Raw genomic sequence first — 15,516 nt, forward strand, 5'->3', positions numbered from 1 at the left:
TCTCGGTCTACACTGTCCAGTGTGGTAGCCAGTGGCCACATGTGGCAATTGAACACTTGAAATGGCTAGTCCACCTGAGGGACTGAATTTTCCATTTTGTTTACCTTTGATGAATGGAAATAGCCGCACGCGGCTAGAGGTCACCATACTGGGTGCTGCAGCTTTAGAGAAACATGTAATAGAAGTTTGGAGGCTGGCAATTTCCCAGGCCCTTCCTGAGATCTGAGGCCTTCGTTTAGCAGTGTGAGTTACATTTTAAAACTCTGAGCTCCTTATTTGCAACTGGATTTTTTTCCTCCTTGGAGAGGATGTAATGAATAGGGATGGAAGGCCTAGGACTCCGAGAGGAGCCTTATCTTGCCAGACTCAACTGGGACCTCATGGATCCCATCACCCTGATGCTGCTGCTGTTTCTCTAATGCTGCTACTTGTTTCTTTGGGGAAATGTGGGCCAAGTTTCTCCTCTCACCTGGCTGGAAGGAGTGCCTTTTTCAGGGGGAACTAGGGACAAGTCCCAGATGCTTTCCAGAACGGCCGCATTTCCTCCCTTGGAGTGTAGCCTCCATTATCTTACCCCCAACCCCTTCTTACCACCTCTCTTCCAGCTTTGAGTTTTCTGGGGCCAGAAAGTTCCAGAAATAGCAAATCCAAATAAAGCCCACTTCTTCCTTTTGTCTTCTTCATAGCTCCTTAGTTGAAGCCCCTTTCTGCCTGGGAATGTTGACCCTATCTCAGAGGTCAGGGACGTGCCTGTCCCAGAGGTGGGGCCGCAACTGCGTCCCTGCCGCCTCTGCCACCCCTGCCCTGGGTCCCTGGTGCCCGGCTCACGTGTATGGACTTGGCCTTCTGCCAGGAGCCCTTCCTTAGGTCTCCCTTGCGTCTGTCATCTGTTCATCTGTCTTCACACACCTCACCCTCTGAGACCTACAGTTTCTGTGCCCAGTGGAGACGAAGGTAGAGGGTCTAGGGAAGAGGGGGACAGACGGCGACTCACACTTCTGTCCCCGGACTGCACCCACGCCGTGCAGTCTCGCAGTCAGGAGTCCTGGACCCTACCTTGGGCTCCTCTGCGAGAAGCTCTCACCCTGCTCGTAGCACTTAGCCACTTGCACTTTGGTTTCCTGATCTATCCAACGGGCTTGCTCAGATATTTAGGTCCCTTTGAAGCTCTGTCATTGTGTTGTTCTTGCTGGGCAAGTGGGGATTGAGGGAAAACCTCTCTGCCTGCTGTTCTGCCTGCATAGATGGTGTCGTCCCTCCACCAGCTCTCCCGCAGAGGGTTTCTCTTCCCTCTGCCCTCAGAGGCAAGGAGGCTTGGCCCGCGGCTGGAAACAACAGTATTCCGCGGCCGCACCAGGGAAGTTGAGGTGCCCATTGGCCCTGTGTTCTCATAAGAGGGATGTGGGCACAGACGCCAAGTCCTGGGGCTTGGCTTTATACAGCCTTTGTCTAAGAAGGTGAGACACCACCAGGAGAGCCCGAATTTGGGTCCAGGACTGGAATGAAGGCCGCGGCCGCGAGCGTCCCCCAGTCAGCTGCCGGCCCCGTGCATCTGCGTAGCGGGGAGTGCGGCGCTGAGCCCGCCCGCTTTATAACGGGGCTCCCCGTGCCGGCTGGACTCTAGCAGTGTCATCACATAAATGTCCCCACCTCACTGTCCATAACCTTTCTTTCCCCTCTCCGGGTTTTTACTCTGATCTCTTTGTCCGTAACAAACACGCATTCTAGGTCTGGTGTGAGGCTCTGTGTAGACACTGCTTCATTATCCAGTTAATCTCCGTTTGCTGTCACCTATTCAGCCAGCAGTGGCATCTGCCTGCTTGTTAATCGAACGCCTTGTTTTTTCATTGTTGCTTATGGGAAGAGCTGAATGACTCGTTCTGGCCCAGTCAGCCCTCTGGGCTTATTGGCCACAATAGGCCTGACCAGCCAGATTAAAGTGTGCAGTCACTGCAGGCTGGCTGTGTCATCAGTTCGGGATCCGTGGCTCCGGTCAGAGTTCGAACGTGAACATAGCTGCACGGGCCTGCGCAGTTCATTCCAGAGTGGAGCAGGTGGCTTCCCGGTCCCTCCTCCCTGACGCTCTGGTAACACCGGGCTGGGGTGCTTTCATTGCCGGTGTTCGAAGCGCAGTGAGAAGTGGATGTGGTTGCCCCCTTTCTTTCCTTGGTTTACCCCCAGGGGCCTGTTGTGTGTGTGTGCTCTGGGTCAGTGCCTAGCACTTAGAAGGCAGCCACCTGGTCAGTCCTTGTGGGATGATTGAATGTGGTCTGATCCAAGTCAGGGACCCTAAGAGTAAGGCAAAAGGCTGCAGTGATCCCCACGCCAGTGTGCTGAATCTGAATACTGAAAATGCGTGGTCTCCACCCGAGCCCCTAGAGATTCCGATTGGGTTGTTCTAACCAGAGACAGAGGACTCTGCACTTTAAGCATACATTCAGGTGATTCCTTTTTCGGTAATTAGCATTCAACAAACAACGTCCCAGGGGCTTTAAAGAGAGTGATGGGTTCGGGAAGTTTCCTGTGGGACGTGCAGGAAACACCTTTAGTGCATTCCATTTTTACCAGAGAAGGCAGCTAGGTTTCATTTGCCAAGTCAGCTCAAATCTGTTCATAGTGTCTGTGGTATAGTAGAAGATTCTGAGGTCATGCTTAGCTTGCTCGGGAGGGGAGGACAGGACCGTGGTTAATAATCAGTGATGTCTGCAGGTGCATATGGGAGTGGGGCCTATGTGCCATGCACCTGCCGTCTCGGGGGCCTGGACACAGGGCCTGGAGACTGGGTCCTCAGCTGGTATGGTCTGGGCACAGGGCGGGCCAGCCAGATGCACACTGTGATAGATCATTACAAGCCCTGGCTACCTTTCCTTCTCTTTAGATTTCGGGAGTAGATGCAGAAAGCAGCCAGTGCTACCTGACAGGCTGGGGGGGGGGGGGGGGCTGCGAGCACAGACCCTGGCACCACACCGAGTCCTGCCTTACCTCGGAGCAGTTGTGTGAAATTGGGCGCTGCCTTTAACTCTGGGTCTTAATTTCTTTGTCTGCAAATGGACATAGTAATAGTACCTCCCTCCTAGGGATGAAATGAGGTGAAACGCATCAGCTCTCAGGAGAGCGCCTGGCACATAGGACAGTATGTGCTGGCTGTTACCTTTCCTCGGAGCTTACCACGATCTGTGGGTAGAGCAGCATTTTGAACTCTCTGGAGAAAGGAACTTTTGGAGTCAGAGATCCTCTTCTGGTGACGGGGCTGTGAAATTCACACAAGAGGAGGGTACAGCGGGGGCTCCGAACCCCCCAAGAACATGTCTTCCTCTTGTGAAAGGAGAGGGGTCACGAAATGTAGGCATTGGCTTAGGCCTTCTAACAACTTCTCCCTGTCCGTGGAGTGGTGGGCGGCAGGCCGCTGAAATGCCCAGGGGACAGTTATGGACGTTCGCTTGTAGCTTTGAAGAGGAGGAGCTCAGCTGGATTTTTGCATCAGGAGAGACGGTGCTAAGTGGGACCTGTGTTCAAAAGGCAGCACTAATGCAGGAACAAGAACCAGCAGCATTCCAGCATTTATGAGCTGGCCGAGGTGGCGGTCCTGGAAATTCTAACCAGCTGCTTGGCCGGTTAGCAAACCCTCCCAGGACAGCCCCACCCTGGGACAGGTTCTCCTGAAACCCGGAGAGCCCACGTAAGACTCTTGCTTGCCAATTGTCTTACTGGTTTTCACCCAAGTGACCTTTATTAAGCTCCTGTCCTGGGGTGGAGGGTCCAGAAGAGGCGGCCTGGACCACAGGTCCTCAAACTCTGGCTGAGTAGATATGTCAGACATTTAACAGATTCTCAAGAATCTGTCAGTCTGTCCAGTGCCTACAAGGGGGCCACCGAGCTCCATCCTGCAAGACGTTGGGATGCTCCCTTTGGTGTTTACCCTACACGACAGGGTGGCTGAGATGCGTGCTGCTGGAACAGGCCGTCTGTGCAGAGGGCCAGCCACATCCCAAGAAGTCCAGAGGGAGCGCACTGCAGGCTGGGGGCTCAGGCAGGGTAGTGTGAGACCTGGCCTGGAAGGGTGGTGGCTGGCCGAGCGGCACACACATAGCACGTTCAGGCAATGATAAGTAGGTCATTTCGATGAAGTGTAGTGTCTGCATGAGGGCCGAGGTTGGGACGGTGGCGGCCTTGGAATGCCTGGCCTGGGAGCTGTGGAGGGGCTCTGCATAGGAGAATGACATGACCAGCACAGAAGACAGACTTGAGCGACGGTCAGTTGGGCTGCGTCAGTGATGTAGTGAGGCGGCAGAAGAGACGGGGCAGAGGCGTGGCGGTCAGTGCCTTACCTAGGAGCACGTGACAGAACTGAGAGGCTGGCCTGGAGGGACGCAGTGAGGATACTGTGGACGGATCTGCCTTGAAAACCTGCATCTTTCCTCCCCACCAGTCAACTTCTTCTTGTGTTTTACAGATTCAGCCAGTTATTGAAAAAACGTTTCCTTTTTCTCAAGTTCCGGAAGCCTTCCTGAAGGTAGAAAGAGGACACGCAAGAGGAAAGACCGTAATTAATGTCGTTTAAATAAACACTCAGTGTGGTGATTGTTGGCTCTTATTTGGTGAGTGCCTCTCGGCCCAGACGTTTCTGTAACCGTTGCTTTCCAGATTAGATGATAAGTTCCATGATAGAAGTGTAAAAAAAACAGACACCTTTTTACCAGTTATTTGTGTTCTGAACTGAGCACAGGTTCGTTTTATAGCGCCCCCCCCCCCCCCAGTCTGTCACCCTGCTCGGAGCGCTGCCTAGTACCCTGCCCGACATCCCTGCGTTCCTGTTTGCCGAGCAGTCCTCTGAGCCAAGCAGAGGGACACACAAGACAGGATATGCAACTATCCGCGCTTGGCCTGCCCTAGGAATTGCACGGGAAGACTGCAGAGCTTTCTTCCAGCTGTTTCTTCACACCAGGTTTTCCCACTGCTGGGTCATCTTCTGTTGCAGTAGCTCAGACTGTTCACGTGAGACGCTAACGCTCCGGGCCTGTGGCTGGATGGCAGCGGGAAGTGGCTCCTTACGGCTACTCCTGCTTTAAAACCGTGCTCCTTGGTGCATGCAGCTGGGCACGGTTTCCTGTGCTCTGCTGTGGTCACGACCACCCTCAGAGTGCCGAATCCGTCCTCAGGGTCACATATAACATCGGGCTGGTGATTTGGTTGTTGACTCTCAAGAAAATGAAAGGGGACGCTAAAGTTCCTAACTTTTTAAAACCCTTACATTTTGCATGAGGGCTAGGCCTTTTTCAGCAATTGAAACATGCGTCTCTGAGGACTTTTCCATGGAAATGGCAACCCTTCTCCAGTTTCTGACCTTAAATGCCTGCACTTACCCCAGCAGTAAGCCCACTGCAGCTGTTGAATCTGTGACCTTCGCTCAAGGTAAGTGTCTCTCTCCTGGTGTGTTCCTCGTTACCGCACCTCAGCGACGGGCTTTTAGCTTTGGACACAGACTTGTCTTGTAACTTGCTTCTCGGCTTCGTCCTGTTAGACACTCGTTTGGTAATGTGTTGGATGAGGGCTTCTCTCTGGAAGGGCTGGTCTCACCAGTACAAATATGTTTCAGAAGAGAGAAAATGTTCTTGTTGTTGTCGGTACCAGCCACTTTTGACTGCCCTCTGAACAGCCTCCGCTCTTTTCCTGGCGGGCTCCCAGGTGGTACAGTGAGGGGGCAGGACTCCCGAGGGAGGACCTCACCTACCCTCGGGTCCTCTCTCGGAAAGCGGAGCGTGCCCCTCCACCACTGAGTGAGTCTGGAACGCCCTGCCTCCTTCCAGCACCCTGAAACCTGCCTCTTCCTCGTCAGTCTGCCGGTTCTGACCTGTGACGTGTCTAAGGGTCCACGGTAAGGACGCGCTCAGCGCTCATGCATACAGTTAACCAGAAACAAGTTTATTCAAGAGAGGAATTCGACACTGGCGATTGTAGAATGTCTGACCCCCACACGCTGTAGTGATCCGCACAAAGGCCTGAAGGCCCAGCTGTACAGCTAAGAACAAGACAGACCTGCTGGCAGCTGTTGGACATGTGCAAACGTTACTGTAAAACAGAAGCTAAGCTCCTGAGCACAACTGCCTACCCGAGACTCCAGAGAGGAGCCTCCTTTGAGCACTGGAAACACGGGAGCAGATGAGAAGGAAACGAGGTTTGCTCTTCCTGGGATGAGCGCACCGCTATTAACAAGGATGATGAAATGAGGACAAGAGGAAAGCGTCTGCAAAGAAGGTCTAGCAGTTTTGTTCAAAACCAGAATGCACTGCTTGAATAGCACCGTATGGGCCAGGGTGTCGTCAGCAGGTAAACTCGCTCAAATGCTGCATTTTAGGGTTTCCCGCGTTCTGTGATTTGAACAAGTGTTTCTCCAGGCTTTCTTTCGTTCGCATTCTGGAGACTTGCTGGTCACCCTCCTGACCCTCCCCCATCTCTCAGGTCTGCCGGAGTCTGTGGCCACAGGGACAACAGGTCACAGACCAGAGGCGGCTCTGCGCAGGCCTTGCGCCCGTGCAGCTGGGTAGGAAGGCTGCGTGTGAGGCGACAGGCCTGAGCTTAGCGAAGGGTCAGAGAACATTGCCTCAGAACGAACTGTAGAGGAGCGAGAATGGACCAATAAACTAGGTCATGGGAATAGGATACGGGCATCTGTAAGAAAAGCATTAAACGACACTCGTCCCTCACATTTCAGGGCAGCCCACAAGTGGGTTAAATACTCCAAATCCTGCTAATGTTAGCGGACATGACGTGAAATCTTGTAAACTTAGTACTAACAAAGAAAATAGTATTTTGTTTTTTTGGTTCCTTAAAATGTCTTATTCGATCAGCCTTTCCCCACTTTGCTATAAAGCATCATTGATTCCAGAAAACAGAACCAAAATCATTGGCCTGATACATTATTTCTCCTCAGATGCTAAAACTTGAGCTTTTATCCTTCCCTGGAAAGTGTTTGTTAAGGCACTGGTAGGCACACAAAGACTATTCGAAGTCTGGTCCTGTTCTCTCCTGTCACGATCTTTGGAAATAATGTACATAGTCTTGATATAACATTTTTTTTTAAACACCCAAAAGCTGCTGAGGCAACCTGTTAAGCAGCTACTGAAAGGAAAGAAAGGCAGGAAATGAAAGAAGGACAAATGGTTGGTCGAAGACTATTACAGTCTTTTGAAAAGATGAAACCGTAGTCCTGGTCATGGCAGTCATTCAGGGGAGGACTGAGAGTTACTGAAGAAGGAGCAGGTCCCCTTTCCTCCTGGCTCTGTCCATTTTTGTGTTTAAGCAGCTGCAAGCCCTCCAGAAGTAGTCCTCCTGCTTTCTTCAGGTTTACAGGACCATGGCTTCCCACACTTGTGTTAACTTCTCTTTGCTGACAGTGTTGAGGATAATGTGATTTTGGTCATACTGTGAACCCCCTGAAAGAAAGAAAAGGAAAATAATAAAAGGAAATGTGCCTGGAGGAAACAGAGCAGAAAGGCCTGGGCTGAGAGGGTGAATCAGCACTCGGCTATGTTAACATCCCATCCGATGGGCACCAACAACTCCACACAGGATGTCCTATCTCTCCAGGCTCCTTTTCCTACCCAAGACTTAAAGGTAGGAAGCACTCACTTTTTACGTGTCTGAAATGGGGTGGGGAGTGGTGGAAGAATCTAGAAAAGGGGAAAGGTACAAAGAGATTGTGAAATGTATTCAGTGATTGTGGATTCGCTATACCAGGCCTTGAAAGTAGTGGAAGGGTTGGCAGCTGGAACAGGTTTTGCATGAACAATGACAAATGCTGTATTAGGGCAAAGGGGAGGTTTGAAAGATACCCAGATACACGGACTGGGCACCACGCCCACTCCTGGGAACGCACTTGGTACGTGAAACTTCATAGCACTTGATGTGGTTTAACTGTACTTGCAAAATTAGTATAATTTAAACTCCCTTTCACCAGAATGTAAGAATACTTTCCAAGGGTGCCTACTCGATATTTAGATACGTGGGTGCTAAAAAAACAGCCTCATGGCCTCTTCTTTTGATGGAGAAGTATAAAGTAAGTTATCTGATTTTTTTTTCAGTATTGAATAAATACCGTTTCAAATACCTTATCCTTTCTTAGCATAAGCCTCTGTACCAAGGTTGTATCACAGGGACTCCATCGAAATCAAAATCTGTTCCTTTAGATGTGAGACAGTGTGACTGGTATTGAAATCCTACTGCATCCTCAAGCCAAGAAGAATTAAATGTTCTTATTCTTTAAAGAAGTCTGTTTATCATCATTGATAATCTAGAGTGTCTACCCATCTAGGGGCAGGAGAAGATAGATACCAGAGCAAGGTGCCCTGGGCCTGTATGTGTAAGTGTGTAGTGGGGAACAAAGTTACCACCACCAAAATCCCACTTTCTCCACACATACTCTACTCCATTGAGATTTGGGGATGTATTCGGATCACAGTGCCGTCTTGCTTCTTTCTTTAGGATTATGATGTAATACATGCAGAAAGAATGTTAAGATACCATAATCTTAATTATAATCAGGAAGACTAGAAAGTTCTTGAGAAATCATCTGATTTCATTCTTTTGCCTCTGGGGAGAATGGAGATCATCCCAAACTCTTGATGTTTTTAAAGCAAGGAGGAATCCGCTTCCATGGTTGTCATAATGGACAGGGCCTGAGATAATACATGGCTCTTATCAAAAAACGCCTCCCTCCCCAGACACCAGGAGATAGGTTACAAGAGAGCCCCATGGTCTGACAAATCTTGGGGCAAGGTCAGCAGGTAACAAATGGTTCAACAGCTGTAGTTGATGAAAATCCCAGTCTCCTGTTAAGTGACCAGAGAAGTATTTGTATTTCCCCTGCACCAGTGGGGGCTGTGAGGCCCTACTCCCTCTTGTCCACAAGGTGGCATCACTCTCTCACGTTCTGAGCAATTGAAATTCAGTTTAACAAGGCAAGCGACTAGTGCAGCTACCCTACCTAGATATACTTAGAGTTCACAAGCGTCCAGAACACTAATCCTCACTCAGGAAGGGATCTTGGAGCTTTAAATCAAAGCCCTAAGGAGGAAGCTCCTTGAGTCCCACAGTTCTTGTCAGTCAAGACTCGAAGCCAGGTATCTTACTCCCTGTCCAGTGCCAGTGTAGCAAGGGGCAAAAAGTCCTATGTGCTTAGAACTTCTATATTGGAAATTCTGAAGCCAAGGCCGTATTTCCCTCCCCCCTTTGGTACCCAGTGTCTAGCCAAGAGTCCACCACATAGTGGGTACTCAATAAATACATGTTGAAAGAATAAAAAATGCTCTATGAGACTAGCTCATAAGGATTACAGGAACCTCTTAACCTTGAGACAGGAAACTGATCACGTAAGAAACATGAATCTATATTTTTAAAAAAATGATGTCAATGTGGTCACATTTCTTTGGTTTTGAAACTGTCTTGTAAGACCAGGGAGCTCTAGTTCAACAAGGTGATACATGCATACGCACGAGAATCTTCAACTGGACTCAGAGCAGAGCCTTTGGTGATTTTTAGTCTATTACAATAAAACAGATGGTTCAGAGTCAGCCTAGGACCATATTCTACCTCCGCACTTACAGGTATAAGACTGTGATCAACCCCTCTGAGCCTCACTCTTTGGGCTACAAAATGGGACAGGGGAGGAGGGGGTAACGTGGGGCTCCCAGGGTTGCTGGCAGGTTCCATGAGCTAAATGCATGTGGAGTGTTCACAGTGGCTGGTACGCAGGAAGGGATCTCTTACTATTAATGGTATGCTCGTTTTCACAAGTAAAAAAATTCATTTTTAGTTAAGTACAGACAACAGAGAAAATAAAGGATTCTTACCTTTGACATCTAAAACTAAATTCGGTTTCAACTTGCTGTAGATCCTGCCATCTGACTTCATGCTCCAGAACTGACTGTCGGCATTCTGGTCGAGGGCTAGGCCCAGTTTAGAGCCAGAGGTCACGAGGCTCCCCACGATCGTCAGGCAGCAGTCTTCTGCTATCTGCTTATGGGACAGACAAGGCAGCTTAGAGACGGAGACACATTCAAGGACCGTGATCAGTTCTTGGCACAAATTGATTTTTCAAGTTGTCTTTGTTTTCAGCGTTAGCCAGAGGAACTGGGATCAAACAACAAATACTTATACCTTCATTTCAGATGACACGGGTGCTGGAAAGTTCTCCATTCTTGTCTCTTGTAAGATTTCTGCCCTTTGTGAGTCAGGGAAACCTTAGAACATTAGTTCTCCCTTTCAGAAATGACCATGATCAGAGACAGGGGGTCTGTTGCTGTATCTCCCCTGACCTAAGCATCTCTGCTCAGCCTGACCCTTCTGGAACGTGACTACATCTCTAATTTGAAAGGCTGTCGTAACAATGAAGTGGCTTAGAGGGCATTTTGCTATTTTAAAATTTGAAATTGCGTTTACTCTCTTGTCATGAGAAATGTCTAACAAATTTCTAAAAAGGCATGCTATCCATCTGTAAAAAGAGAAAGGATAAAATACAAATGCAGGGGAGTGTGTTTTAATGCAGCGATTTTAAGGGTCCTTTTCTGAAGTGAATCTATCCTTTATATACAAACTGTATAGTCCTGTGTTCACGTGACGGTAACACCTCCTGCTATAGAAAATGCTTATGAAAAGTATATAGGAGATAAAAAGAGTGATAATCCAGGATAGTTTCTCACTGACCTACTGAGTTCACAGTTAACATCACTAAAATGTTTATTAGAATTGCTGAAAGGCACTGTTTTCTTGAAGTATTTAATTCAAAGACAGAAGCTGGCTTTTTTTTATGTTTCTATAGTCCAGCCACTTCTGTTTCTCATGCTGTCTCTTCAATGCCTGTCTAAACAGTACTTCTGATTCTCCCTCAATCACAGACCCAATTAACAGGCTGTGCTCCCTTCCACAGGGCTGTATGCCTTCTGCTGACTCATGGGGCACCGAGTTTTAAGAAAAAAAAAATCGGGAGCAAACAGTCAAGCCCATAAAACCAAGAAGGAGTTAAAAAGACTATCTACAACAGAAGCGTGAGCTTCTCTAATAAAGTCTTACGCTACATTCAACTTTGCCATGTCTTGTATATACAGGCAGGAGTGATGCAAGAGGGAGACAGGCCATTTCCCATTTTATAAGGTATGACAGTTAGGCAATGGATTGTGTTGTACACAGGGTCATATCTCATCGCCCTAGTCTGTGGGGTCCTCCAAACCAAACCAAGAATGATTTGCATTTATAGTGCTGGGGCTTCTTGAAATAAACCATACTAAGTAGATTAAGGAAAGAGAGAATAACACAGACACTTCCTTCTGTTACTACCTAGAAATCAGGCACGGATGCAAATATTCCCTCTTGGATCAGTGCTAGATTTAGCTCCCGTTTTAAGTTCCTAGATTGGTTCTATCGGCTAAAAAATACTTTCATGGAAAAGCTTCTAATTTATTTCTGAAAGTGCTCCAGGAAGTGTTAAATAGCATCTACCTGAAGAAAGAGACTATTACAAACCCTTATCTAGTCCTAGAAGCTCACCCTGCATTTGATGCATCCTTCTTGGTAAATCCAAATCTGATCGTCAGCACCGACGTCCTCCATGACCTGTATTCGAAGGAGCTTCAGATCCTCTAAGTTTCCATTGGTGGACATGAATAACCCTGTTGCTTTGTTTCGAAGTCGGAAATAAATTCGTTTCTGGAAGACAAAGACGCCGGCAACAGTCATATACAGGCAGTACTGTTAGGAGCACAGAGTAAGCATGGACAGCAGGGGCGGAATCAGAGGGAGGTGGGACTAGGGATCATTTCTATATCCCTCAGAGGCTGTAGGATTTTCTCCAGGAGGAGAGTTTGTCAAAATTTCAAAGTGCCTGAGACGGGGAGCCTGTGGACAGCCCACAGTCTGATGTTGGGGGTGGGAGCATTTCCAAAAGCCATCACCGCCTCTTAGCGCCAGAATCAGAGCCCAAATCCAAAAATTCAGGGGGTGGGGGCAGACCAATTTCATACTTAAAATTGAAACTAAAAAGTTGAGTTACATTTACAAAAAAGAAAAAGATTTCAGAGAAGAGTATTGAAAACCTGGAGAGGGAAAACAAATAATACCTGAACAAAAGGTCGTAGAGAACCTATGTGGCGACAGCCACTGAACTCGTACCAATTCGGGACTTCTGCTGGCGACAGTAGGGACTGCCGACCCCTATAATTGCCATATTCGTAAGCAACCCATCTGGGAAAACAGTAGAAAACCACAGTAAGTGGCAATATCCATTTCACAGTTAGCCCTGATTATTTATACAGCGCTTCCCATTTTTACGCTGAGCTTTATGCTTTAAATATACATTGGGGGAGAAAAGGAAACTACCTTATTTTCTAAAACACTTAAAGCACCCATTTCTGGACCAGTAGGAAATTCTTGGTACGTGAGTATGCCAAAAGATCCATTCCGGAATAGAAACAGGTTAAGTGTTTCCCTCTAATAAGGCAATGAAATACGGTCCTTTCCACAGGCTGCCCCGTACTTCCTATGAGGCTTTCGTAAAACATTTTCAGTTGTAATTAAAAAAAAAAAATTTTATTTATTAGAGAGAATACTTGAAAGGGGGCACGGGCAGAGGGAGAGGGAGGAGCAGGCTCCCTGCTGAGCAGGGAGCCCGACATGGGGTTCAGTCCCAGAACCCTGAGATCATGACCTGAGCTGAAGGCAGATGCTTAACCGACTGGCCACCCAGGTGCCCCCAGTTGTAATAATCTTTTATTTAAATAGTATTTGTAAAGGTCTTAGCGTGTGGTACATGCTAAGTATTACATAAGGGTTAAAGATAAATATTTAAAACAAGTGTAATCTTCCTCAATCTGGAAAACTGTTGAAGATACTCTGGTCTCTGCCCCAAGATGCTGGTGCCATGCCTGGAAAAGTATAGGTTCTAGTACAGACTGGCGTGCAGGCAGCCCAGCAGCCTTTCTCTCGGGCTGATATAGGACGTCAATGAAAAATGTTCTCTACTTTTAATCCTGGATCTCTAAAATGTTATCATTTTAGCCATTTTATCATAAAAACAAAATAATAACCCATAATTGTTCTGTAAATAACTGTAGGCCCCTCCAATATCTGATGCATACAGATAGATTATGCCTATTGTTTTTATAAGGGAAAGAAAAATAATTTCTTAAAAATATTTATTACATGGGGGCACCTGGGTGGCTCAGTCGTTAAGCATTTGCCTTCAGCTCAGGTCATAATCCCAGGGTCCTGGGATCGAGTCCTGCATCAGGCTCCCTGCTCAGCAAGAAGCCTGCTTCTCCCTCTCTTGCTTTGTCAAATAAATAAAATCTTTAAAAAGTATACTAATTATGTGGGTAGTCCTTACTCATTTTTCTATCTTAATTTCAAAATTATTCAAAGCTGAGAAAAACCTTTCCACGTTGACCTTTAATCATTGTGCACAGACAGCATCTTCTAATCATTCCTCGGTAAAGGAAGATCTCATCCCTTACTCCAAAGCCAAAGGACTTGGTCTTTCGAAGGGATACGAAAAATCAGCTCGCTTTCTTACTTGCTAAAAGAGTGCTCGATGTGTTTACTGAGCACTGGTTTGCAAAGGGTTCCCCTAGGAACTTGAGAGGAGCTAAAGGTCAAAGTCCTTACCTTAAGTAAATTAAAAATCTAGATAAAGAGATGAAAACGACCTCGCACATGGCTTTTCCCAGTGGGCAAACTGTACTGTGAAGGTGCATAATTACTACCCCTTACAGGAAATAAGGGGATAAGAGGTTATATCTCAGTTTGCTTAAGGTAGCACAGGAGAGAAAGAAATGTCAGACCTAATTTTAAAAATCAAGTATTTTATTGAATAAGAAGGTAAGTCACTTACATGCCACCAACCACCTGAACAGAGCGTATCTGTGTGTTGAACCCTAGGGATCGGAGATTAACTACTTCTGCAGTAAGTTCAATCTTTTTTCCTTTGAAGTCTTCTCTTTCAAAAAGAATAATTGTTGGTTCAGAAAATTCCTGTCGAGGAACAAAAATAGTGTTCTGCTACTCAGCTTTGATGATAATTTGGACTCATACAGAAACACCTTGTTAAGGACAAATCACGGGACCTGACCAGGCTCAGCCTGTCCTAAAGTCCCTTTCCCTGGAGATCTCGGTGGTCCTGTTCTCCAGAGCTAAAGGGAGGAAGGACAGAGGAGCAGGAAGGTTTCCTACGGCATAGAAAGGTAGGTAAATATAACGGTGTTTTAAAGCGGAGGGAACATATCCTAAGCACAAAGGAATGGATATTTGAATCATCAACACTTGTAACTTATTTTCAATTTTGCCATTTTTTTATTGGGGGTAAGGAGGGGCTAGAGAGCCATGTATGTAAGTAAATGGTAAGGGTCTAAGGATGTTGGCTGTCTGGGGTCTAGGGGGACAGTGGTAATGACCTAATCAAGGAACCTTCCCCTTATAAGCATTTTTCAAATGTCTTTTCTTCTTGTTTTGTTAGTAAGACAACAGATTCTGTGTACTCGTGCTCCTAAGCTTTCCTGTAGGAATAATTGTTAGAAGGAGAGAAAAATAAAATAATAACAACAAAAAACCCCAGGAAGCCCCACGTTCAAGCCCTCATTCATTTGAAAGACGACGAGCAGAGAGGTCCACTCATTTTCAGAAAATAAAAAGCTGGCAGCTCATGCTTGTTTTTCAAATTACAGACCCTTCTGACCCCAGTCTAAGCTCTAATGATAATAATCCTAAGATCATAAATAATACATCAAAAATTCCCTCCCTGCTTAAAGTTTTGTGGTTAGGGTGCGGCAACTTACAGCTTCATTTATGTGGATGTGCCCTGACGTGTACAAAGATTTCTGTCGAGCAGGAAACAGCAGATGAGGGTGGAGAGGAGGTTCGTATGGTGCGGGAACGAGGTTACATAAAACATATAAGGAAACGACATAACTAGGAGAAGTGGCGTGAGCATATATGCCAAGTTCTAATTAAAGGAAGGCATTTGAAAACTTGGCAACTGAAGTGGGTTTGTTTTGTTGTTGTTGTTTTAATATATATTTGGAGATAGCTTTTAGAGTTCTAGGCAGGTTAGATTATCAAAGTTTTAGATATTTTATTGTTTATAAGCTAATGAATCTTACACATCATTCCATGTTTCTCTGCTGCTATTTTCATATCTCAAGAAAGGTCAACATTTTAGTTATTTGAACAGGCAGGAAGGGAGGCGATCAAGCCACCTCATGTATGTTCTCCCTACTTTTAAAACTCCAGTCACCAACTACATATGTTTAAAGCTTGTTAGGAGAGATCGGCTACAAAAAACTAACCAGCGTTTCCACAACTACAGACACACCCGGACCTGACCGTCTGAAAGTTACCGTGATGTTTTGTTGTACTGAATATTGCTTTGGCTGCATCAGAATTAGAGGTTTCTGTTCAAAAAGGGACACTATCATCTGAACTAGCTACATATGTGATAAACTGGGAGCAGACAGGACTGCAAGTCTCTGAAAC

At 46.7% G+C, this 15,516-nt stretch overlaps 2 protein-coding genes across 4 annotated transcripts in view; one reads left to right on the forward strand and one right to left on the reverse strand.

The window, feature by feature from the left end:
• RTN4IP1 (reticulon 4 interacting protein 1) overlaps positions 1–11,703 on the forward strand; it is a 51,355-nt gene extending 39,652 nt beyond the window's left edge. The window contains exon 9 of the mRNA XM_026511712.4: positions 4,454–11,703. Coding sequence (XP_026367497.2) covers positions 4,454–4,561 — 108 coding nt within the window. The 3' untranslated portion in view covers positions 4,562–11,703. The remainder of the gene's footprint in view (positions 1–4,453) is intronic.
• The window catches only part of CRYBG1 (crystallin beta-gamma domain containing 1), a 189,330-nt gene continuing 179,715 nt past the window's right edge, over positions 5,902–15,516 (reverse strand). For all 3 annotated transcript variants that reach the window (XM_057311159.1, XM_044388843.3, XM_044388844.3), the window contains 5 exons: positions 13,880–14,019; positions 12,111–12,234; positions 11,542–11,700; positions 9,849–10,011; positions 5,902–7,433 (listed from right to left, as the gene is read on the reverse strand). In XM_057311159.1, coding sequence (XP_057167142.1) covers positions 7,345–7,433; positions 9,849–10,011; positions 11,542–11,700; positions 12,111–12,234; positions 13,880–14,019 — 675 coding nt within the window. In that variant the 3' untranslated portion in view covers positions 5,902–7,344. The remainder of the gene's footprint in view (positions 7,434–9,848; positions 10,012–11,541; positions 11,701–12,110; positions 12,235–13,879; positions 14,020–15,516) is intronic.

Source organism: Ursus arctos, unplaced genomic scaffold (genome assembly GCF_023065955.2).
Source record: "Ursus arctos isolate Adak ecotype North America unplaced genomic scaffold, UrsArc2.0 scaffold_13, whole genome shotgun sequence".
Taxonomy (NCBI): Eukaryota; Metazoa; Chordata; class Mammalia; order Carnivora; family Ursidae; genus Ursus; species Ursus arctos.